Raw genomic sequence first — 24,565 nt, forward strand, 5'->3', positions numbered from 1 at the left:
ACTCTGGTTGGATATATTCCTGGAGGCTTCATCATGTGACTTCCAACCTCCCAGTCCAGTCAAACATCTCTTTATAACCACCTCCAGCAGTTTTATAACGAGTAAATGAAAACACTAAAATAAAATCGGAGGAGAAAATAAACACACAATTTATTTTTTTTTAACGATTTTGAATTCTTTAATTCCCGAAGACTCCAGGCCAAGACGGTCAACGCCAATCTTCTGGTTTGAATAATTAAAACAGAACAATGGGGGTTCTTCCAAAGTCACTGTTTCCACACGCACAAAAAGGAAGGTAGTGATTGGATTCATCGTTTTGGTGAAGCAAGAACTCCCATCCTTCAAGGTTAGCATTTCCTGCCGTATTTGGGCCTACGTTTGATATTCTTGTAGATCCATTCCACGTAATTGCTGACCCTTGTGTACACTCCCGGCCTGTTAACCTTAGCGCAGCCATCTCCCCAGCTGATAATTCCATACAGGTACGCAGTGTCATCCTTGTAGCACACCAGCGGACCTCCAGAGTCCCCCTGCATAGATCAGCCCAAGAGACAAAGGGTTATAAGAGACATCTGTAAATACTAAGAATATATAAACCTAGTGGCTGGTCTGTCCTAGTGCAGCAAATGGGACGTTCAAGGAAAAGAAAGATACGCATTTATGTAGCGTCTTTCACAACGTCAGGGTGTTCCAAAGTTCCTCACAGCCAATGAAGTATTTTTTGAAATGTAGTCACTGTCACAGACACAGCCAACTTGTGCACTGGAAGGTCCCACAAAGAGCAGTATAATTTATTGGCTGATCAATGGGGTCAATGTTGGCCAGGACACCAGGGGGATCTGCCTCACACTTCTTTGAAATAATAGCCTTGGGATCTTTCACACTATGTGAACGATAGGGTCTCTGACAATGCAGCACTCTCTCAGTACTGCACTGAACTCAGAATCTACACACAGTCACCGCAGTGAGGCATGAACTCACAGCCTTTTGACTCAGAGATGAGCGTGTTGGCCATTGATCCAAGGCTGATGTCCTGCTCATCAAGGGACTGGACGCGTAACCCATGATGCATTACCTTAACGAAAAGTGTGACCCTGTGTGACCTGGTGTGACCTGGTGTGACCTGGTATAAGCTCAAGTGACAGCTCATCATGATCTCAGGATTGTGTGTCAAAGTGAACCACAGTCAATTAACTTTACTTTTGAAATCGAAATGATTTAAACTTGGCAGCTTTTTTATGCTTGGACGATGCCTCAGGTAGAAGGCATATCGAGTACCTGGCAGGCATCGACACCCTTTAGGAGATCTCCAGCACAGACCATATTTGGCGTCACTTCACTACCGTAGAGAAGATTGCTGCTGCACAATGCCTGGGATACAATGGGGACAGAGGCTTCCTGCAAAGTGCTCGAATGTTCAGTCATATCTGGAAAAGAAATAAAGCAAGAGAGAAAGTAGAATCATAGTGAAATAGAAACTTACAGCACCTAAGGAGGCCCCTCAGCCCGTTTTGCCTGTGCTGGCTCTTTGAATTGCAGTTGCAGAGTCCCAACAACTCCCTTTTAATATTATTTATGGAATCAGCTCCCACCCACTTCTCAGGTCAGGTGTTCCAGATCCCAACAACTCGGTGAATGAGCAATCTTTTCTCATCTCCTCTGAGATCATTTGCCAATGTTACAAAATCTATGACCCCTAGTTAGCGATACGCTCACCGGGGGAATGGATTTTTTGTTCCCCATCTACGCTATCAAAACCTCTCACCATCTTGAAAAATCTCCATCCTGTTCTCTCCTCATAACTCATCCCTGAAAACATTCTGTCAAACCTCTGTAATTTTTATAAAATTAGGCATGAAAAATAGTCCAGCATGGCATCCAAATTGTTGGGTTCCTACCATATGAAAAGAAATCTAACACTGTATGTTCAAAACTTTATGCTTATTGCTATTTTTTTAATGGATTTTTTGCTGAACCAAAAGATGGCTGCTACAAGTCACATGATTACAGGATTGGCCCTTTGTTCTGGGAGCTACCACCAGGAGTTACAAGGACAAAAGAATTCTTCACTCAGCCTGTGGAATCTCACACCTCATGGGTGCTCTTGTTGATTACAAGCCCCTTGTAATCAACAGGAGCAGAGGAAGCACAGACAAATTGGCTCCCCAACCTGAACTATCACAAAAGAGAGACATCAAAACTCATTAAACTGGAAGAGAAAACAAAAACAGAATTACCTGGAAAAACTCAGCAGGTCTGGCAGCATCAGCGGAGAAGAAAAGAGTTGACGTTTCGAGTCCTCATGACCCTTCGACAGAACTCAGTTCTGTCGAAGGGTCATGAGGACTCGAAACATCAACTCTTTTCTTCTCTGCCGATGCTGCCAGACCTGCTGAGTTTTTCCAGGTAATTCTGTTTTTGTTTTGGATTTCCAGCATCCGCAGTTTTTTTGTTTTTATAAACTGGAAGAGATGTTAATAATCACTTTGTGTCTCTCTCCTAAGGAGGAACAATGGAATTCTGGCCAGAAACACAGAAATTGTTTGTTAAGCTGCAATTAGCCATTAATGCAACATGTCACATGACCCAACTCTCTGGCATTTTTGTATGCGTTACATCCTTAACCTCTGTCGTTTAACATCCAACTAGTGAACCACCAAGAAGCAGAATGACAGCCTGCTCCTCAAAGCCTGTTTCTGTTGGAAGATTTCCTACCATCACCAGCAGAATCGACCCAGTCTCTGTGCACCGACTTCATCTTGTGGTATCAGCACCAACTGTGAAGCGAACTCTACAACTCCAGTCTTCAGCCAACTGAACGTGAACTCCTATGTGAAAGAATCCCACATTGGACTCTGTCTCTGGAAATCAGGTGAACTAATATTCATTTCTGTGGTTCTTGTACTGTTAGCATCCGTAATTATAAAACTCCTTTTCTATTCTCCCCTTTACTGTGTGTTTGCATGCATGTGCATGCATATGTGTGCACATGCGAGCAGTGGAGTGAGACAATACAAACACTTCCCCCCCTCACCCACAACCACCAACACCGCCCCCCCCCCGCCCCCCCCGCCGCCGCCCCCCCCCCCCCCCCCCCCCCCCCCCAATCCAGGATTGAATGTGAAATAAACTAACCTTCTGAATTAATCCTAAAGTGAGTTTGCTGCGGGTCATTAGTAAATTGGATCACACAAACTGAGGGTTTAGGAAAACACGACTCTGCATACTTTAAAAATAATTCAAAACACCTTCTGCTTACAGACAGGTGGTGAGAGGAAGTAAATACCATTTGCCTGTCTCTCTCCTGTCTGTAACAGAATCAACAACAATGTGTGTTTACGCATTCCCCTTTGTAGTTGAGGGGGGGTTCGCTAGGCTGATTCATGGGATGAAGGCGTTTGTCTGGGGAAAGGTTGAACAGGTTGGGCCTGTATTCATTGGGGTTTAAAAGAATGAGAGGTGATCTCATTGAAACACATAGGCCAAAGGCTGACTAACGTCAGGAGGGCTGGGTGGGATCCCTCATGGGCTGGGTGGGATCCCTCATTTAAGATGGAGATGGAGAGGAATTTCTTCTGTCAGTGTTTGGAATTCTCTTCCCTGGCATGCGGTGGATTGTATTCAAGGCTGAGTTAGACAGATTTTTGATTGACAACCAAGTCAAGGCTTATCGAGGGGCAGGCAGGAAAGTGAAGTTAAGGCCACAATCAGATCAGCCACGATCTTATTGAATGGAGGAGGAGGCTCAAGGGGCCTGCCATGATGCAGGTCTTGCCGTGATGTACAATGTTGTGACAGAAAAATCTGTCTTACTCTGTTTCCCAGAGTAAAACAAAGGCTTGTATTTATCTCCGAAGGCCTGAACCTATTTCTTTTGTTCATATTAAAATGTCACAAGGCGCTTCACAGGAGCAGCCAAAGATTGACACATTGGGAAAGGTGGATCAAAGCGGTAGGTTTTAAGGAGCATGTTAAAGGTGGCAGGGAGAGGTAGAGAAGCTGAGAGATTTACAGAGGGAAATACAGAGTCTAGGGTCCAGGCAGCTGAAGGAAAAGTCACTATTGGTGAGGCAAAGGGAATCAGATATGCGCAAGAGGGCAGAATTGGAAAATCACAGGGATCACTAGGGGTTGTAGGGCTAGAGGAAAGGGGGTGTGTTACAGGGGAGTTGGGGGGGGTGGGCAATGAGCTGATTTGTAAACAGGGATGGACATTTTCAATCAGTAAAAAATCTGCCTTTTAAGTGATGTCTGTCTGATCATTCATTGCGCTCTTACACAATTCTTGGGCAGGTCTTGCCATGATGTACAATGTTGTGACTGAAAAATCTGTCTTACTCTGTTTCCCAGAGTAAAACGAAGGCTTGTATTTATCCCCGAAGGCTTTCTGAACAACAACATTTCGGTTGGCAAGTCCCACAATCTATTTTGCCAGCAGCAGGACCCCATCGATATCAATGACCATTTCACTGTCAACCATGGCTCAGCGGGCTGCACTCTCACCGAGACTCAGCAAGTTGGAGGCTAAAGTCCCACTCCCACAGCTTGAACACAAAAATGTCCAGTACAGGTGGAGTGCTGCACTGACAGAGGTGGCATTTTCGAATGAGGCATTAATCCCTCCCATGGGCATAATAGATCCATATCGCTATTTTGAAGAAGAGCAGGGGAGTTATCCCCAATGTCCTGGTCAACATTTAGCCCTCAACCAAGATCAATAAAGTTCGGTTATCTTATTAGCATCATATTACTGTCCGTGGGACTTTGCCTTACGCAAGGAACCAGAACAGGCAGACCTCAGTGGAAGGGCAGCATCTCTAAAAATGCAGCATTCTAACAGTGTAGCACTGGCAAGACTACCCAGAGCTACGAGCTCAAATCTCTAGGGTGGGATATCGACTCATTGCCCATTGAGCCATGGATGTTTCGATGAGGGGCTCCATCCAAAATGTTAATCTATGTCACTTTTAATAGTTGTTATACGACTTCCCCAAGGAAGGTGCATTCGTCAAACAGGTCGAGTGCCAATCTGCAAATCCTTCCAGCACAAGCCAATGGCAGGCAGCGAGAGTGGGAGAGATTCCTGGTCAGCCGTGTGATGGAAAAAATGTTGGAGCCTCCACCATCACCGTCCATAGCTCCAGACTACAACATGCATGTACAAAATGAACGTTGCCGGAGCAACTCGGGCTCCCTGAGTGACCTGTAGCACACCACCACCACCACCACCACCACCAATACCACCAACACCACCAACAACACCACCAACACCACCGTACTACTTCCCACACTTTCCTGTCGGAGAAGGAGCGTGGGACTGAGAACTCTGATGATTCTTACTTTCGTGGATGTGTCCCCACCCAGAGATTTGGCACTCGGTCTCAGCTGGGAAGAAATCACTTGCAGCCGGTAAACAGAGTGGCCGAACAAATCGAGTCTTGACTGCACAGTGTTTCATTTTCTTCTTCAACTTTAGAAGGACTAGGAGATAGAAAGAGATTCCGTTTGTGGTACATAAAAAAGACATACGTGCCTGGCGATTCAAACGAAACTTCACCGTTGCACAGAGATAGGAGGAATATTTGCAGCTTTACCTATGTCGTGCCTGGTTTCGTCAAATGTAGTGTACTTGTTGTGTACAATGTATTTCTCGATTTCAAATTCCTGAGTATGCTTGCTCGTTTTATTAAAATAATGCTGGCCGAACACAACTCTGATGGATGAACTCAGTGGACTTAAAGGAAAGAGAGAATACCAGTCAGATTTCACTGTGGCAACGCGGTGATGAGAAACAAAATAATTCTTTAACAAATCTACAAAACTTCCTGGTAGAAGTCATCCAGGAAAGGGCAGTTGGAAAGAAACACCCCTGCCCTCCAAAAAAAGCTGCGTTTGCATATCATCCCTGGAAATGCCAAGAGCACCCCTTAAGTGCTTCATACGAGATGAAGGGGTAATTAGTCTTCAGAGGGTGGTACGAATGTGGAACAAGCTACCATCGATTCACTTAGGGAGAAACCAAGTCCCGAATGAATATGGAGCACAACGAGGCGGGAACCTCATGTTGCAACAAAATGCTCCTGGAATCCCCACATGTCCACGCGATTAGGAGAATGAAGTGGGGGGGGTGCTGCTGGAGGTGTCGTTTCTGTGGCTTTCCAGAGATCCAGGAAATTGGGAGTTGGCAGAAGCTCATATTCTCTTACCAACTGGAGCTTCCCACTGGAGCAAGGACACTCCCAGTTTGATGGGAGAGCTACTGGAGGATCTAGGAACAGGAGTTGGCCACTCAGCCTCTTCTGCCACTTGGTTGGCTGGACACTGCCACCTCCCCACCCCACCACCCCCCACCCCCCAACCGTTGATAACCTGACCCAACATAAATCTGTCAACTCAGATAATTGTCTTAACAACTCCAGGAATTGGTTGCTCAGTTTGCTTTTTTAATTCTTTCATGGGATGTGGGCGTCTCTGGCAAGGCCATCATTTGTTGCCCACCCCTAAGTGCCCTTGAATCAAGTGGCATTTCAGCGGACAGTTAAGAGTCAACCACATTGCTTTGGGTCTGGAGTCACACGTAGGCCAGGCCAAATAAGGACGGCAGATTTTTTTCCTTAAAGGGCAATAGTGAACCAGACGGGTTTATTAATTGCATATAAATTCCCCCATGTGGGATTTGAACCCCCTGTGTCCCCAGGGCATTAACCTGGGTCCCTGGATTACTAGTCTAATAGTCTATAGTTACCTATTAGTGAAGCAATGGGCAGCAGAGACAACCCAACAAGAAAATATTAGAGATCCAGCACAGAAGTTCCTCCCAATGTATATGGCCGCTAGCCAGGGCTGAGAGCCAGGCATGGCTGAGGACCCCCCAACAATCCTTGGTCTTGGGCCCTTTTTGGCACGTTTCCCGCACGAGGGCGATTTTTGAGGAACTGTCAATGACGTAAACCTTGCAATAGGAGTAACTTTCCTCGACCATACATCTGAAAGATAGGACAATGAGCAGAACCAAACCCATCATCAATTTGTGCTCTCAAGGTGACACTAAAAAGAATTTGCATTTATACGGCGCCTTTCACAACCTCAGGGTGTCCCAAAGTGATTTACAGCCAATGAGGCGTGGTCACTATTGGAATTTGGGAAATGCAGCAGCCAATTTGCACACAGCAGGATCCTATAAGCAACAAAATGCTATTGACAAGATAATCCATTTTTTCACTGATGTTGGTTGAGGGGTGAATGTTGGCCAGGACACCAGGGAGAATTCCCTACTCTTCTTTCAAAATTGTGTCTCTCTGGAATATTTTAGGCTACCTGAGAGGACAGGTTCAACATCTTATCAGAAAGACAGCGCCTCTAACAATGGAGCACTCCTTCAGTACTGCACTGAGTGTCAGACTGGATTATATGCTCAAGGCTGGATCTTGTTGGGCACTGTATTCCCACCTCTTGACTAGAAAGTCACTAGGGAACCAGCCCACCAAAAGGTCAGCACCCCTGCAGCCACTTGACACTCCGTGGGGCGTTAATTGGCTCAGGGCAAGACTTCTGCTCCAGTCTTGGAGAAAGTCTCACCTTAGAGAGATGCCAGCCAATCAGATTGGCCGACAGCTCTGTAGCCACAGCAGCACCAGGTTCAAGCAGTGGCCACTACTGGGACAACAGCCAGTCCCTGAACAAGAGGAGTTTATGGAGACCAGAATGAAGGTAGGTCCAGGGTATCGGCAGGGCCTGGCTAGTAAGCCCTGGCAAGGCAGTGGAGGGGTTTGGGAGCTGGATTTGAGAGGCCAGGGTGGGGGGAGAGTAAAGGGGGAGTATGACCTTGGGAGTGATAGGGATGTCTCTGCTGGGCACAGGGGGCCCTCCAAAGAAGGTTCTCAGCCCTCATGCCCGACACTAGCTCATCCAATCAAAGCTGCTGGGCTATCCACCTGACTTGGGCCTCTCCCTGCCACAAGTAAAACAGAAGCAGGGGCAGGATGAGGGACCTACGTGTCCATTAACTGGTCAGTTAAGGGCTTCAAAAGGCCCAAGGGCAGAGTGTCTGGCTGATGCCTCCAGCGCCTTCCGTAAATTTGGATCCAGGTTGGGGATGGCTGGGAAAGCAACGGGTAGGTCACAAGCAGCATTTTATGAGCCCTCCCACCTTCAACTATGCCAGTGGAGCTCTGTAAAATCCTTCAGAGTGGATTTTCATTTTAAGAACCAAATGGCATGATCCTGCTCCGATTTTGCATGTGCTTATCAAGGGATATGGGAATGGAGAGGGAAGGTGGAATTGAGGAGAACGGTGTAGAACTTCAAAAGCACATGGAATGTCACTGGGTCAAAATCCTGGGACTCCCTCCCTAACAGCACTGTGGATGTACCTACACCAAATGGAAAGCAACTCACTACCACCTTCTCAAAGGCAAATAGGGATGGGCAATAAATCAGTCAGTGATGGCCCCATTCCATGAACAAATGAAAAATTAAGGGTTAACAAGTGGACAAGAGAACAAAAAGCAAGGAAGTTATATTAAAGAACAGTAAGTGGAGATTTGATAGAGTTATTTAAAAGGATGAAGGTTCTGGACAGAGGAGGTAGGGAGGAAGGATTGTGAACCAGAAGACATAGGTTTAAGGTGATGGGCAAAAGATGCAATAGCGACATGAGGAAAAACTATTCTACACAGTGAGTGATCAGGATCTAGAGTTTTTTTTTATTTGTTCACAGGATGTGGGCTTCGATGGCTGGGCCAGCATTTATTGCCCATCCCTAATTGCCCTTGAGAAGGTGGTGGTGAGCTGCCTTCTTGGATCATTGCAGTCCATGTTGTGAAAGTATTCCCAGTAGAATTGAAATCCCCTCCAACTGGGAAATTTATGGAGCATCATTTCAAACCCACGGACATGTTTTGACCTCATGATTCGAAATATAAATTTCAAAATGATAAGCTGCAGTCAGCAGTACAGGGCTGGGCAACAAGGGGTTAATTCAAACATTTAGTGAAAGCACAGTGACTTGTCAAAAGGGTTTGGACATTGGCTAATGCGATCAAGAAGTCTGATTACCCAATAGAATGGCATAAAGGACATATCATCAATACAATACACTCAAGGAATTATTCAACCACCACAGACAATAGTACGGGAACAGGGTCATTCAAACCCTCATTAACTTTGGAGCCAGGTGCTGTTACTGTGCCACCTCAAACAGCAGGAGAATTGCTCAAGCAATGAGAACTGGTACTATTCGTCTGGATACATCTCCCATGTTTCAACCAGCAGGAGCTGATGACATTTGTCTGGACTTTGCGAGGAATCAATTAACATTGGAACAACAGGAAATATGTTTTGACAGGTTTGAGTTAAGTTATTATAAAAGGAGAACAAGTCTGACCATCTGGGCTGCAGTTGGAAGAAGGGTCAAGTTTGGTCACCTCGACTCAGGCCAACAGTCAATACCGGACAGACCAGCCGTGTTGGGGTTGTAAGTGTTTACAGCCGTATCATGGTGATACTTGCCTGAAGTTTTTGGGCTGCAGTCAGGAAGGAGAGTCAGGAAGGGTCAACCTGGCTCACGGACCCACAGTTCTCACCGGAAGGACCAACCATGCGGAGGATTGTAAATTTCAGCCAAATCACCTGAGGGTTTTGTGAAGGTTTGGGGCAAAAACTTGGTGTTTTTTTGCTGATATCTTATAACTTGTTTCAACCATATCTTGGTGATATTGATCTGAGGGTTTTTTTCTTAAGGATTCAGGACAGGATGTGATGTTTAGCCTGCGTTTTTGTAAGTTGTAACCGAGTCATGGTGACTTTGTGTTGGGTACTGGGAATAGGTTGTTTTAAATTTGGGGCTTTGTACTGTGGGGTTATGGGTGATTCAATTAAGCGATTGTGAATTATCAGAAGAAACTTGTCTAGCTGGTCATTCTGTTGAAGCCATACACTTGTGAATTTGGTGTCATGAACTTGAGTGTGGGGAGGGTCTCTGAGGGAAAAGGGGAGCCCCTACAACCCACAGTGCTTTTAGGGAGGGAGTTCCAGGATTTTGACCCAGCGACAGTGAAGGAACGGTGATATATTTCCAAGTCAGGATGGTGAGTGGTTTGGAGGGAAACTTCCAAATGTTGGTGTTCCTCTGTGTCTGCTGCCCTTGTCCTTCTTGATGGTAATGATCGTGGGTTTGGAAGGTGCTGTCTAAGGAGCCTTGGTGAATTCCTGCAGTGCATCTTATAGATGGTACACACACTGCTGCTGCTGTGCATCGGTGGTTGAGGGAGTGAATATTTGTGGCTGGGATGCCAATCAAGCGGGCTGTTTGGGGGAGGGGGGGGTGGGTCAGTTAGCTCAGTTGGCTGGACAGCTGGTTTGTGATTCAGTGACATGACACCAACAGTGTGGGTTCAATTCCCGTACTGGCTGAGGCCATCCATGCCCTCTCAACTTCTCCCCTCACCTGAGCTGCGTTGAGCCTCAGGTTAAACTCACCACTGGTTGTCTCTCTCTAATGAGAGAGCAGCCTATGGCCCTCTGGGATTATGGTGACTTTCATTCTTTCATTTGTCCTGGGTGGTGTTGAGCTTCTTGAGTGTTGTGGGAGCTGCACTCATCCAGGCAAGTGGGGAGTATTCCATCACACTCCTGACTTGTGCCTTGTAGATGGTGGAGAGGCTTTGGGGAGTCAGGAGGTCAATTACTAGCCTCTGACCTGCTCGTGAAACCACAGTATTTATATGGCTAGTCTAGTTCAGTTTCTGGTCAATGGTAACCCCCAGGATGTTGTTAGTGGGGGATTTAATGGTGGTAATGCCATTGAATGTCAAAGGGCGAGGGTTAGAGTTTCTCTTGTTGGAGATGGTCATTGCCTGGCACTTGTGTGATGTGAATATTACTTGCCACTTGTCAGCCCAAGCCTGGATATTGTCCAGGTCTTGCTGCATTTGGACATAGACTGATTCAGTATCTGAGGAGTCATGAATGATGCTGAACATTGTGCAATTATCAGCAAACTTCCCCACTTCTGCCTTTATGCTGGAAGGAAGGTCATAGATAAAGCAGATGAAGATGGCTGGGCCAAGGACACTACCCTGAGGAACTCCTGCAGTGATGTCCTGGAGCTGAGATGACTGACCTCCAGCAACCACAACCATCTTCCTTTGTGCTAGGTATGACTCCAACCAGTGAAGAGTTTTCTCCCTGATTCCCATTGAATCCAGTTTTGCTAGGACTTCTTGATGCCACACTCTGTCAAATGCTGCCTTGAAGTCTAGGAATGGATGGCCTGAGGGCCTGGTGGGAGCAGATTGAAACAAGGGCTTCAAAAGATAATTGGATAACTGTCTGGAGAGAAAGAATCTACAGATCTAGGTGGAAAAAGTGGGAAGTGGGACTAGTGAGCTGCTCTTCCAGAGACCTGGCACAGACATGACAAGCCGAATCATCTCCCCTTCTGTAACCATTCTATGACCCCATGTTTTAATGGAGAGACCATAGAGTTGAACATTTTCAAAGCTTGAGACCAACTGTTCCAAAGAAAATTTTTATCCCAACTTGTCTTATGATGTGTAATAAATTCCCAACCACAGTGAGCTCACAGGGAATTGTTCTGCCTTTGGTGATGTTCATTGAGGGATACATATTGGCCAGGCCCCAGGGGAGAACTGAACCTGCTCTTCAAACAGCATTGTTGAATCTTTTACATCCATCCGTGAGAGCAGACTAACGTCGGTTTTGGTGAAATTGGAGAAGAATTGACACTTTAGCGTAATATTGAGGAACGGACAATGACATGAGCTTGCATAAACTTACACACGATAATAATATTGTAAAGTAATTTGAAAATGCTGGGATACTCACTTACTGTACCACACTTTGCGACATTGCAGTGCTCCCAGGACACATGGTAGTCTAACATTATGTAACACCAGGGTTTTTCATCACCATCTGGGTTTCTGCAACAGATAATTGGATAATGATTCTACCTTGCTATATCTTGTTTCCACTGGAATTTAGAAGAGTGATTTGATTGAAGTGTACAAGATCCTGAACGGCCTTGACAAGGTGGACATCGAAAAGGATGTCTCCTCTTGTGGATGAGTCCAGAACTAGGGGGCACTGTTTTAAAATTAGGGGTTGCCCTTTTAGGACAGAGATGAGGAAAGATTTTTTCTCCCAAAAGGTTGTGCAACTTTGGAACTCTCTGCCTCAGAAGGTGGTGGAGGTGGGGCCATTGAATATTTTTAAGGTGGAGATAGATAGATTCTTGTTACGCAAGGGAATCAAAGGTTATCAGGGTTAAATGGGAATGTGGAAATCGAAACACAAGATGATCAGCCATGATCTTATTGAATGGTGGAGCAGGCTCGAGGGGCCGAATGGCCTACTCCTGTTCCTATTTCTTATGTTCTTATAGTGTGTGATTAACTTATCAACAAAGCAAGTTGTACATGAAATGCACAAGATGGTGGATGGAAGGGAGGAAAGAAGGATCACATATATAGAGTTCCTTTCACCATCTCAAAGCTCTTTACAGACCGTGAAGTACTTTTGAAGAGAAGTCCCTGTGCTAACATAGGAACCAAGGCAGCCAATTTACGCACAACAAGATCCAATGAACAGCAAATTAATAAAGATTAAATAAAGTGTTTTTAGTCATATTGGTTGAGAGATAAGTATTGGCCAAGGCAAATTCTCCTGCTCTTTTCGAATAATGACATGGGAGCGTTTACGATCACCTGAGTGGGTGACTGGTTGAATCGGTCCATCCAAAAGCTCATATGGCATGTTGCTTAAAACATTTGCCTTGTCCCATGTTTGGCTGGAGCAGAATTCTGACTAAGATCTGCTCAAAATATTAACCTGCCGACAATACAATCAGACAGAGTCAACATGGCTTTATGACAGGGAAATCATGCTTCACCAATTTATTAGGGTTCTTTGAGGAAGTAATAAGCAAGGTGGATTAAGGGGAACCTGTAGATGTAGCGTACTTAGGTTTCCAAAAGGCATTTGGTAAGGTCCCACATCAAAGGTGATGTCACAAAATAAGAGCTCGTGATGTAGAATTTAACATATTAGCACGGATAGAGGACTGGTTAGTGAACAGGAAGCAGAGAGTAGGGATAAATGGATTAGGAACATTGGAACAGGAGTAGGACATTCAGCCTGTTGAGCCTGCTTTACCGTTCAATTAGATCATGGCTGATCATCTACCTCAACCGCACTTTCCTTCGCTATCTCAATATCCCTTGATGTCATTAATCTTCAGAAATCCATCAATTTCTGTATTGAACATGCTCAATGATTGAGCTTCCACAGCCCTCTGGGGTAGAGAATTCCAAAGATTCACCCTTTAAGTGAAGGAATTCCTCTTATCTCAGACCAAAATGGCCTGTCCCTCACTCTGAGGCTGTGTCCCCTGGTTCTAGACTCACCAGCCAGGGGAAACTTCCTATCCACATCTACCCTGTCATACCCTGTAAGTATTCCGTAAGTTTCCATGAGATCACCTCTCATTCTTTGAAACTCTAGAGAATACAGGCCCCGTTTCCCCAATCTCTCTTCAATAAGACAAACCTGCCATCCCAGGGATTATGACAGAACCTTACACTGCAGAATTGGGCCCATTGAGGCTGCTCTGAAAGAGCATTCTACCTAGTCCTACTCCCCTGCCTTATCCCTGAAACCTTGCAATTATTTTCTTTTCAGGTAGCAATTCTTTTGAATACCTCAATCGAACCTAACTCCATCATCTTTTCAGGAAGTTCGTTCCAGACTCTAACCACCCTCTGAGTGAAAACATTTTTCCTCACATAAACTTTTATTCCTTTTGCCAGTTATTTTGATTCTGTGCTCTCTAGTTCTTAATGTTCTCTTGAGTGGGAACAGTTTCCCACTATTTACACTGTCCATATCCCTCAGGATCTTGAATACCTCAATCAAGTCTCCTTTCAGCCATTTTATCCAACCTCTCCAATCTATCCTCATACCTAGAACAAAGGAAGATGGTTGTGGTCATCTCAGCTCCAGGAGTTCCTGGGGGCTACCATTGACCAGAGTAATATCCTCAGCCCAACCATCTTCAGTTGCTTCATCAATGACCTTTCTTCCGTCATAAGGTCAGAAGTGGGGAAGTTCGCTGATGATTGCACAATGTTCAGCACCATTCGCTACTCCTCAGAGACTGAAGCAGTTTTTTAAATTCGGTCATTGGATGTGGGCATCACTGGCTAGGCCAGCATTTATTGTCCATCCCTAATTGCCCTTGTTCAGAGGGCATTTAAGAGTCAACCACATTGCTGTGGGTCTGGAGTCACATGTAGGCCAGACCAGGTAGGGAAAGCAGATTTCCTTCCCTAAAGGACATTAGTGAACCAGATGGGTTTTTATGACAATCAGCAATGGTTTCATGGTCATCATCAGACTTTTAACTCCAGATTTTTTTAAAATTCAAATTTCACCATCTGCCCTGGTGGGATTCGAACCCAGATCTCCAGAGAATTACCCTGGATCTTCTGGAATATTAGCCCAGTGACAATAGAACTGTGCCACCACCTCTCCCATTCACACCCAAATGCAGAAAGACCTGGACAATATCCAGGCTTGGGTTGACAAGTGGCAAATAACCTTCGCACCACACAAGTGCCAGGCAATGACCATCTCCAACAAGAGAGGATCTAACCTTCACTCCTCAACAATCAATGGCATTACCATCGCTGAATCCCTGACTATCAATATCCTGGGTGTTACCATTGACCAGAAACTGAACTGGACCAGCCATATAAATACTGTGGCTACAAGAGCAGGTCAGAGGCTAGGAATCCTACGGCAATTAGCTCACCTCCTGACTCCCCAAAGCCTGTCCAGGTACCCCTCTGCAAACATTCACTCCCTCCACCACTGACAAACAGTAGCAGCAGTGTGTACCATCTACAAGATGCACTGCAGGAATTCACCAAGGTTCCTTAGGCAGCACTTTCAAAACCTACGACTGCTACCATCCAGAATGACAAGGGCAGCAGATAGCTGGGAACACCACCACCTGGAGGTTCCCCTCCAAGTCACTCACCATCCTGACTTGGAAATATATTGTCGTTTCTTCACTGTCACTGGGTCAAAATCCTGGAACTCCCTCCCTAACTGCACTGTGGGTGTACTTACACTACATGGACTGTAGCAGTTCAAGAAGGCAGCTCACCACCACCTTCTCAAGGGTAATTAGAGATGGGCAATAAATGCTGGCCCAGCCAGTGATGCTCACATCCTATAAATGAATAAAAGTTCTTTATTCCTGGAATCATTCTAGTGAATCTCCTCTGTACTCTCTCCAATGCCTTCACATCCTTCCTCAAGTATGGAGCCCAGAACTGGATGCCATACTCCAGATGGGGCCTAACTAGTGTCTTATACAAGTTCAATATGTCCTTCTTACTCTTGTATTGAGTACCCCTATGAATAAAGCCTAAAATGCTATATGCTTTATTAACTGCTCTCTCAACATGCCCTGCTATCTTTAATGACTTATGTACATGCACACCGAGGTCCCTCTGTTCCTGCACCTCCTTCAGAGTTTCCCCCTTTACTTTATGCTGTCTTTCCATATTCTCTCTACCAAAATGAATCACTTCACACTTCTCTACATTGAACTTCACCTGCCACTTGTCTGCCCAATCCACCAACATGTCTATGTCTTTTGAAGTTCAAGACAATCCTCATCACAGTTGACAACATTTCCAATCTTCGTATCATTTGCAAATGTTGAAATCATGCCCTGAATACCATAGCTTAGGTGTTAGGAAACAGAGATAGTTTAAGTAAGTTTTATTGGTATTTGTGGTGTTAGGAATGGGTTTTAGCTTTAAGGTTTAAATTTGATTTGTATTTCTGTATCTGTGTGTTGAGGAAGGTTGAATGGAATTTTTGTTTCGCTTTAAAAAGGTGCTTGCATTTCTAATGAGGAGTGTTACGGCTCCTATAAAATAAAGGTAAACATACAAGGGTAGAAGGATTGGAATATTGCCTAGCAATAGGGGGCTAGAGAGGCAGGTCCCTCCCACAGACACACAAAAGAAGAAGGAAAACAGCAGTTTGTTTTGGAAGCTGTTCGAGTTCAGTTGGTTTGAAGACAACTGTAGCAGAAGCAGCCTAGAAGGGGACAGATAACAAATCCCAAGCTAAGAAAAAACACCAAAAATTCAGAGGAGTGGAAGAAGAGAAAGTCTAAAGATAACCTTCTAGTCAAAGGAAGGACGGGAACCTGGAAAAGGTCCTGTTATGTGAAGTTAAGATTGAGGGGCAGAGAAAAAGGCTTCAAGCTTCAGGCTGAAAGAGACAAAAGCTGCAGAAAGCAGATTTAATGTGAGAGGCATGAAGGCCCAAAGAGTCAACTGAAGGCCTGTAACTCTTTGGCATGTGAAGCAGTGGTACTGTTGACAGCTGAGTCAGTGAGACAGAGTGCGTGGAAGACAGCTTGAATACACATGGTGACCCTGGGAAGAGGAACATCAGAAGGAGAGTTTGAAACCCTGGAGGTGGACCCTTGCAGAAGGCATTTGAGAGAAAGCTTTGGTTTGGGAGAAGATCCCAAGACGAAGTCTTGGAGAGTGGAGATTGGAAACCCTTGAGTGAAGGACAGGGTGCAGTGAGACCGGTTGGTTCACAGTGTGACAAACATCTGGGGGAGAGTTGAGGAGAGATCCATTGCATCCCTTTGAGGTGGCATCTGTCACTTGGTTTCAGAGTGTGGTGTGTCTGACCACAAGGTGTCTATTGGTTTACATGGACTTTGTACTTACTGTGAACATTGGAGTATAAGATAGCTTTTGTAACTTGTGATATCCTTATAAATCTGAATATATCTGTAAAGGTATAGTTGTGGGTGAAGGAATATTGCAATATAGTTCATCTTTTCTTGTTGAATAAATGTTATATTCTTTTGTTAAAAGTTCATCAGCTGACTCTTGTGCCTCTGATCAGTAGCTACCCTCCACATATCTACACAAACAAACAAAATTTAGGGTCTATCAAGTTGGGTTCCACTCTGGGATCAGGCTTGTCCAGGAGTGACTTCAGCTGAGGATCATAACACTAGGTCATTAATATATATCAGGAAGAGCAAGGATCCCAACACTGACCCCTGGGGAACTCTACTACAAACCTTCCTCTAATCTGAAAAATAACCATTTATCACTACACTCTGTTTCCTGTCAGTCAGCCAATTTCTTATCTAAGTGCCTACTTTCCCTTTTATTCCATGACCTTGAATTTTTCTCACAAGTATGTTGTGTAGCACTGTATCAAGTGCCTTTTGAAAATCCATATATAACACATCCACAGCCCTTATCAGCCTTCTCTGTTACCTCCTCAAAAAACTGCAGCAAATTAAACCTGATTTTCCCTTAATGAATCCATGCTGGTTTTCCATAATTATCCCGCACCTGTCTAAGTGATTATTGAACTCTTTCCACTCTTGTCTCTTTGCCCCGGCGGGTGGGGGCAAGTGCTGGGGCCAGCCTCGGAGGTGACTGCTGAGGGAGTGGAGGTCAAGTGCTGCCCTGGCGCTGTATCCCGTGCACAGGCAATCAAGGTGGGTGTCAGGGTAAGCGAGGGAAGTGGCCACGCATTAGGGACACCTGTATAAACTGACCATCCCGCTGCAGCTAAAACAGATCAGGCGCAGCCACAGTGATATGATTGGGGTCAGGCTCCTAGCCTGCCTGCTCATGCAAGCAACACGGAGGTGCCAAAGGGCCACCAAGTGCTCCATACCTTACCACCGCCCACCCCCTCACCCCGGCACAGACTTTGAGTCTGCCACCACTTTATTGAACTGTGGAGCAGTTGGACTGCACACGTTGTACAATCTCCTCTCCAGCGCTGACCATGTAGCAGTCACTGCTGAAGACGCTCACAGCCCCTTGCAAACTCAGCATCCTGGTTTGGACCAGTGTCCCCCATGTTGCAGGTTGACAGGGCGGCCATGTAATGCACTCATCTCTAGCCATCAGAGGGGTGACCAGTGCTCTCCGGGAAGCATTAAGGGGCAGTCACACAGGGCCAGGAAAGGTGCTAAGCATAACCATGATAACCACGTCTCTCTCTCTCTTTCATGCTGCAGGAGGACCACAACAGGATCATGGATCCTGGACCTAGCCATATGCCTGATGGCCTACAGGGGCTGTAGAAGACTGAGGACAGAGTGACTGAGGCTCCTGGCTGCACAAAGGCAGGAGCAGCAACCTCATGAAGGGGCAGCAGAGGCTCCCGCATATGCTACCCAGGACCGACAGTGAGCCATAGCTGGTCAGTGCCTACCGACATCCAGGGTCTATAGATACCACCCGCCATTCCTGCAGATGACAGAATCAGTGTCTCCGACGACTGCACATGTCTAGGGACCTGGTGGTTCACATCTGCAATTTACTGCAGCACATGGTGCCAGGGGGACATGGAGGGCATCCACTGCCAGTGGCTGTGAAAGTGACTGCGGTGCTCAGTTTCTATGCCAGTGGCTCCTTTCAGGGCTCCACAGGTGACCTCTGTGCGATTTCACAGTCTGCCACCCACAAACATATCCATGAGGTCACGGATGCCACCTTCTCCATGGAACACAACTTTGTACATTTCGCCCGGGACCGGGACAGCCAGGATGTAAGGGCCATTGGATTCGCCCTGATCTCAGGATTCCCACAGGTGCAGGGTGTGATTCACTGCACTCATACGGCGTTCAGGTCTCCATCACTACACTCAGTGAACTTCATCAAATGCAAGGGATTCCACTCACTGAATGTGCAGCTGTTGTGCGACCACCAGGAACACATTCTGCAGGTATGTGCACGGTTTCCAGGGAGTATGCATGATGCCTACATCCTGAGTCACTCGCAGATCCCTGCAGTCTTCCAAGGCCCACAGAGGCTACAGGGATGGCTCCTTAGGGGCAAGGGCTACCCACAGAGGCCAAGGCTGATGACACCCGTGCAGCAGCCTCAGACTGCAACAGAGCGACGCTATAATGGGGCTCATGTTGCAGCTCGCAACTTGGTGGAGCAGACCATCGGGATGCTGAAGATGTGGTTCTGGTGCCTGGACCGGTCTGGTGGATCCCTGCAATACTGTCCACAGAGGGTGTCACACATCATCGTCGTCTGCTGTGCCCTTTATAACTTGGCGCTGCAACGGGGTGAGGAGCTGGCTGAGGAGGAGATGGAGGAGCTGGAGGTCTCCTCCGATGAGGAGGATGCCAATGGGGGTGAGGGTGAGGGGATCCCCGGTGGTGACAGCGAAGGGGATGAGGCTTTTGCACTGACCAGATGAGGCAGGTGCACTCGGGAGGCCCTCATAGCTGCCAGATTTGTGGAGGATGGTGATGACATGGTGTGAGGTTTCCCTGTAGATCCTCACATTACATTTGTGAATGTTTGACCCTACTAGGGATGGGTAATAAATGCTGGCCCAGACAGTGAAGCCCACATCCCGTGAATTAATTTGAAAAAATGAACACCCTTTGGACACTCGCACTTCCCCACCTCTCACCATTAAAGAAATATTCTGCTTCTCTGTTTTTTTCTACCAGAGTGGATAACTTCACACTTATTCACATTATATTCAGCCTGTCAATGTTCAGCCCATTCTCTTAGACTGTCCAAGTCCACTTGAAGCCCCCTTGCACCTTCCTCACAACTAACATTCCTGCCCAGTTTTGTGTCATCAGCAAATTTGGAAATATTACATTTGGTCCCCAAACCCAAATCATTGATATAGATTGTGAATAGCTGTGGCCCCAGCACTGATCCTTGCGGTACCGCATTAGTCACAGCCTGTTATCCTGAGAATGACCCATTTATTCCTACTCTCTGTTTTCTGACTGCTAACCAATTCTCAGTCCAAACCATTATATAACCCCCAATCCCAAGTGACTTAATTTTGTTTACTAACCTCCTGTGTGGGACCTTATCAAAAGCCTTCTAAAAACTCAGATACACCACATTCACTGGTTCTCCTTTATCTATGCCACAAGTAACATCTTCAAAAACTCCCACAAGTTTGCCAAACATGATTTCCCTTTCATAAGTTCATGTTGACTCTGCCCAATTTTGCCATTCTTTTCTACGTGCCCAGTTATCACATCCTTTATAAGATGTTCCAACATTTTCTCCAGTACTGACTTCAGACTAACAGGTCTGTAGTTTTCCATTCTCCCTCCTCCTCCCTTCTTAAATAGTGCGGTTACATTCGCTACTTTCCAGTCCACAGGAACCTTTCCAGGATCTATAGGGCTGAATTTTGCCCTTGACGGGCGGGCGGTCCCGACCAACTTGGCGGCGAGCAGGCAACCAATCACCGCCCACCAATTAAGGCCCACCCAGCGTGACGCCCGACCAGAAGCGCTATGCACTTCCTGTGCAGGGGTTGTTCCCCAAATGCGAGAGTGGACTCTTCCGCGCACATTTCCCTGAGGCTAAGTGCTGCCTCAGGGAGATCGCTGAAATGTTTTCAAAGTTTAAAAATAGAAAAATAAAAAAATCATTAACATGCCCCCCTCATGTGACAATGTCACACGCGACGGGACATGTTAATAAAGGGCACAAAAACTTTATTAAACTTTTTTAAAGCCGAAATCAAACCTCATCCCGCCAGTGGATGAGGTTTGTTAAAAAAATCATTTACCCGCCTGTCCATTGGGCCCGTGCGCCGAGCCGGAGTTTGCACGGGCCCCTCATAATCGGCGTCAATTGACAAGTTAAGGGCCTTAACAAGGCCTTTAATTAATGGCGGGCACACGTCCCGCTTCTTAGCGCGCCCGCTGACCTAAATATCTCAATGCCGCGCACTGACATCAGGACGCTCGCACGATATCAGCGTGTGACATTTTAAGCGGTGGTGTGCAGACTCCGCCACCCACATGTCAGTCAGAAGATTCTGCCCATAGAATTTTGAAAGGTTACTACCAATGTATCCACTATCTCTTTAACCACCTCCTTCAACACCCCGGGATGAAGCTCACCTGGTCCAGGGGATTTATTAACCTTCAACCCAGTTAACTTTTCAAGTACTATCTCTTTACTAATATTAATTGCTTTCAGTACCTCAGTTACACAAGCCTCTTGGTTGCTGAGTGTATCTGGGAGATTTTCTGTATCTACTTGCATGAAGACAGACGCAAAGTGACTGTTTAGTTCCTCCGCCATTTCCCTGTTTCCCCATTTTAAATGGTCTTCTTTTCAACTGTAATGGACCCGCATTATCGCTAATCCCTCCTTCTCAGATACCTAACAAAGCATTTACAGTCCTCCTTTACATTCTTCATTAGCTTGTATTCATATTCTCCTATCCCTTTCTTAATGAGTTTCTTGATCCTCCTTTGTTGGGTTCTAAATAGCTCCCAATCCTCAGGGTTCTCACTTTTTTCTGGAATCCTTATAAGCCACTCCCTTTGATCAAGTGCAATCTTTACCTTCTCTTGTCAGCCACATAGTGTGGCACACTGTATCCAGCGGAGCGCCACAGGGGTCAGTGCTAGGGCTTCAACGATTAATGGCTTGAAAGAAGGGGCCGAATGTATGGTAGCTAAATTCGCCGATGACACAAAGATAGGTAAAAAAGGAAGTTGTGAAGAGGACATAAAGAGTCTACAAAGGGATTGAGATAGGCTAAGTGAGTAGGCAAAAATTTGAGCGATGAAGTATAATGTGGGAAAATTTGAACTTGTCCACTTTGAAAAGGAGAATAGAAAAGCAGTATGTCATTTAAATGGTGAAAGACTCCAGGGTCTGGTGCCCTGGTGCATGAATCACAAAAAGTTAGTATGCAGTTGTAGCCAGTGATTAGGAAGGGAAATGGAATGTTAGCATTTATTGCAAGGGGAACAAGAGTAAAAGCCATGGTCTTCTCGAATGGTTGACCAGGCTTGAGGGGCTGAATGGCCACCTCCTGCTTCTAATTCTTCCGTTCCTGTGTCGTCCTCTCTCTCTCTCTCTTCTAACATTGATCACCCTGTACCTACACTGAATTAACTATAGAACCATAGAATACACAGAAGAAGGCCATTGAGATCATTGTACATGTGCTGAATCTTTGAAACAGCCAGCCCCACTCCCCTACTCTTTCTCCATAGTCTGGCAAATGTTTTCCCTTCAAGTATTTATCCAATCTAGAATGCAGGTGCAGCAAGCAGTTAGGAAAGCTAATAGAATGTTATCATTTATTGGGAGGGGAATTGAATACAAAAGTAGGGAGGTTATGCTTCAGTTGTACAGGGCACTGGTGAGACCACATCTAGAGTACTGTGTATGGTATTGGGTCTCCTTATTTAAGGAAAGATGTAAATTCATTAGGAGCAGTTCAGAGAAGATTTACCAGATTAATACCTGGAATGGGCTTGTTGTCTTATGAGGAAAGGTTGGACACTAGGATTGAATCCGCTAGAGCTTAGAAGAGTAAGAGGCTACTTGATTGAAACATATCAGATCGTGAGGGGTCTTGACAGGGTGGATGTGGAGAGGATGTTTCCCCTTGTGGGAGAATCTCGAACTTGGGGTCACTGTTTAAAAATAAGGGGTCACCCACTTAAGACAGAGGTGAGGAGAATTTTTTTTCTCTCAGAGTGTTGTGAGGCTTTGGAATTCTCCTCCCCAAAAGGTGGTTGAGGCAGAGTCTTTAAATATTTTTAAGGCAGAACGAGATAGTTTCTGGATAAGCAAGGGGGTGAAAGGTTATCGGGGATGGACAGGAATGTGGAGTTGAGGTTAAGGTGAGATCAGCCGCGATTTTATTGAATGGAGGAGCAGCCATGAGGGGCCGGGTGGCCTACTCCCCCTCCTAATTCGTACGTTCATATGCACGTTCGTAATTCCCTTTTGAAAATGACTATTCAATCTGCTTCCCACCTGCAATAGGAGTGATTGCCCAGGCCCAGCTGGAGAGCTTCTTCCAAGCTACTGACGTTTAACCTATCTCGCAAGAAGTCCTCATTCCAAGGCATGCATTCGATACCAGAGGAACTCTCATCCTTGGTACCTTTATAAGACATCCCATTACCTTCATAACAGGTGGCCTTCGTATCTAGATGAAAACAAATATCTGTTAGGTTATTGCGTTTAAAATTGGGTAATGCTTTATCGATGGCACTGGAGCCAATGGTTGCGTAACAAAGATTTCAGACTGAATCTTGTGCCCCGCCTTGTGACAAGTTTGGTAGTGGGGGGGGGGAATCATTTAATTGGGCAGGAGGGTGACGGGTAAGACCCCGCCCTCCTCCCACCTCCACCCCGATTAAGTCCATTGTGGGAAGGCCCGTGGACGGCCTTTCTGTTCTGCCACCAGTTGAGGCCCTTGAGTGGCCAATTAATGTCCACTTAAGGGCCTCATCCTGCCCATTGCTGTTATTAACCAAGCCGTGGGTGGACGGCTCGCCATGCAGGGAAGACAACAACTAAGCCCCATCAGGGTATTTCAGGCTGCTGGGGGTGGGGGGGTTGGGGATGTGTTGCAGTGGGTGTCTCCATTCAAAGGCACTCAGCACCCAGCATCAGGAAGGGATGAATCTGCTGAGAAACCCCCCTCCCATCCCCGCTCTTACTGCCAACCCGCGAACCCCAACCCACGACCCCACTCTTGCCAGGGTTGATCCTAGGCCTCGGGTGGGTGCTGTAACGGCAGCAGCCACCAACACTCTGGTGGCGCTGCTGTTCAGTAGAGCTGTCGGCCTCTGATTGGCTGGCAGCTCTCAGTGGGCGGGGCCTCTGATGGGGGGGGAAGGCCGGCTGCTGGCCTGTCAAGTGCCAGTGTGCGACGGGATAAGGCAGGCCTTCCCAAAAAGAGCTAATGAGGGACTCTCACCAGGCCTGCAGCTAGCAGCCAAGACCCTATCACCTCCACAAGGTTCTGCTTTTCATATAACCATTGTTGACAATTTAGCCAATTGAGGCTCAGGAAATTGTACAAACAAAACCTCCTGATACCAGAGCAAGTATAAATAATTGAACAGCCCGAGAGTGATGGATCTGTATAACGTGGGTTAACCTTGCAATGAAAAATATGGGTCAGAACTAATTACCAAATCATTGTCAATCAGGAGAAAAGATAACATGAACTAGGAAGCCCAAACAAGCGCAAAATCGCAAGAGATGAGGTCAGGCTAGCGTTCCGACATCATCGCGCGCTTGTGTGATATTTCACTCGGCAGGCACGTGCAGCAGTCAGAACATAAGAACTAGGAGCAGGAGTAGGCAATTCAGCCCCTCGAGCCTGCCCTGTCATTCAATACGATCAAGGCGGATCTCATTTCAGCCTCAACTCCAATTTCCCGCCCTCTCCTCATAACCTTTTAACCCGTTACTAATTAAAAATCTGTCTACCTCCTCCTTAGATTTATTCAGCGTCCCGGCATCCACTGCACTCTGAGGTAGTGACTTCCACAGATTCACGAACCTTTGAGAAAAGTAATTCCTCCTCATTTCTGATTTAAATCTACCACCCCTTAGCCTAAAACTATGGCCTCTCATTCTAGAACGCCCCACAAGGGGAAACATCCACTCCACGTCTACTTTGTCTATCCTTTTTAGCATCTTATATACCT

The 24,565-nt window shown here is 46.1% G+C and overlaps 1 protein-coding gene across 1 annotated transcript in view; it reads right to left on the minus strand.

Moving 5' to 3' along the window:
- Positions 1-230: 230 nt before the first annotated feature.
- Positions 231-24,565, minus strand: part of LOC121276816 (hepatocyte growth factor activator-like) — a 41,621-nt gene continuing 17,286 nt past the window's right edge. The window contains exons 4-10 of the mRNA XM_041185360.1: positions 22,875-23,049; positions 11,848-11,942; positions 6,746-6,986; positions 5,595-5,734; positions 5,341-5,481; positions 1,279-1,427; positions 231-530 (exon numbers count right to left, since the gene is read on the minus strand). Of these exons, the coding sequence (XP_041041294.1) occupies positions 348-530; positions 1,279-1,427; positions 5,341-5,481; positions 5,595-5,734; positions 6,746-6,986; positions 11,848-11,942; positions 22,875-23,049 (1,124 nt within the window). The 3' untranslated portion in view covers positions 231-347. The remainder of the gene's footprint in view (positions 531-1,278; positions 1,428-5,340; positions 5,482-5,594; positions 5,735-6,745; positions 6,987-11,847; positions 11,943-22,874; positions 23,050-24,565) is intronic.

Source organism: Carcharodon carcharias, chromosome 4 (genome assembly GCF_017639515.1).
Source record: "Carcharodon carcharias isolate sCarCar2 chromosome 4, sCarCar2.pri, whole genome shotgun sequence".
Taxonomy (NCBI): domain Eukaryota; kingdom Metazoa; phylum Chordata; class Chondrichthyes; order Lamniformes; family Lamnidae; genus Carcharodon; species Carcharodon carcharias.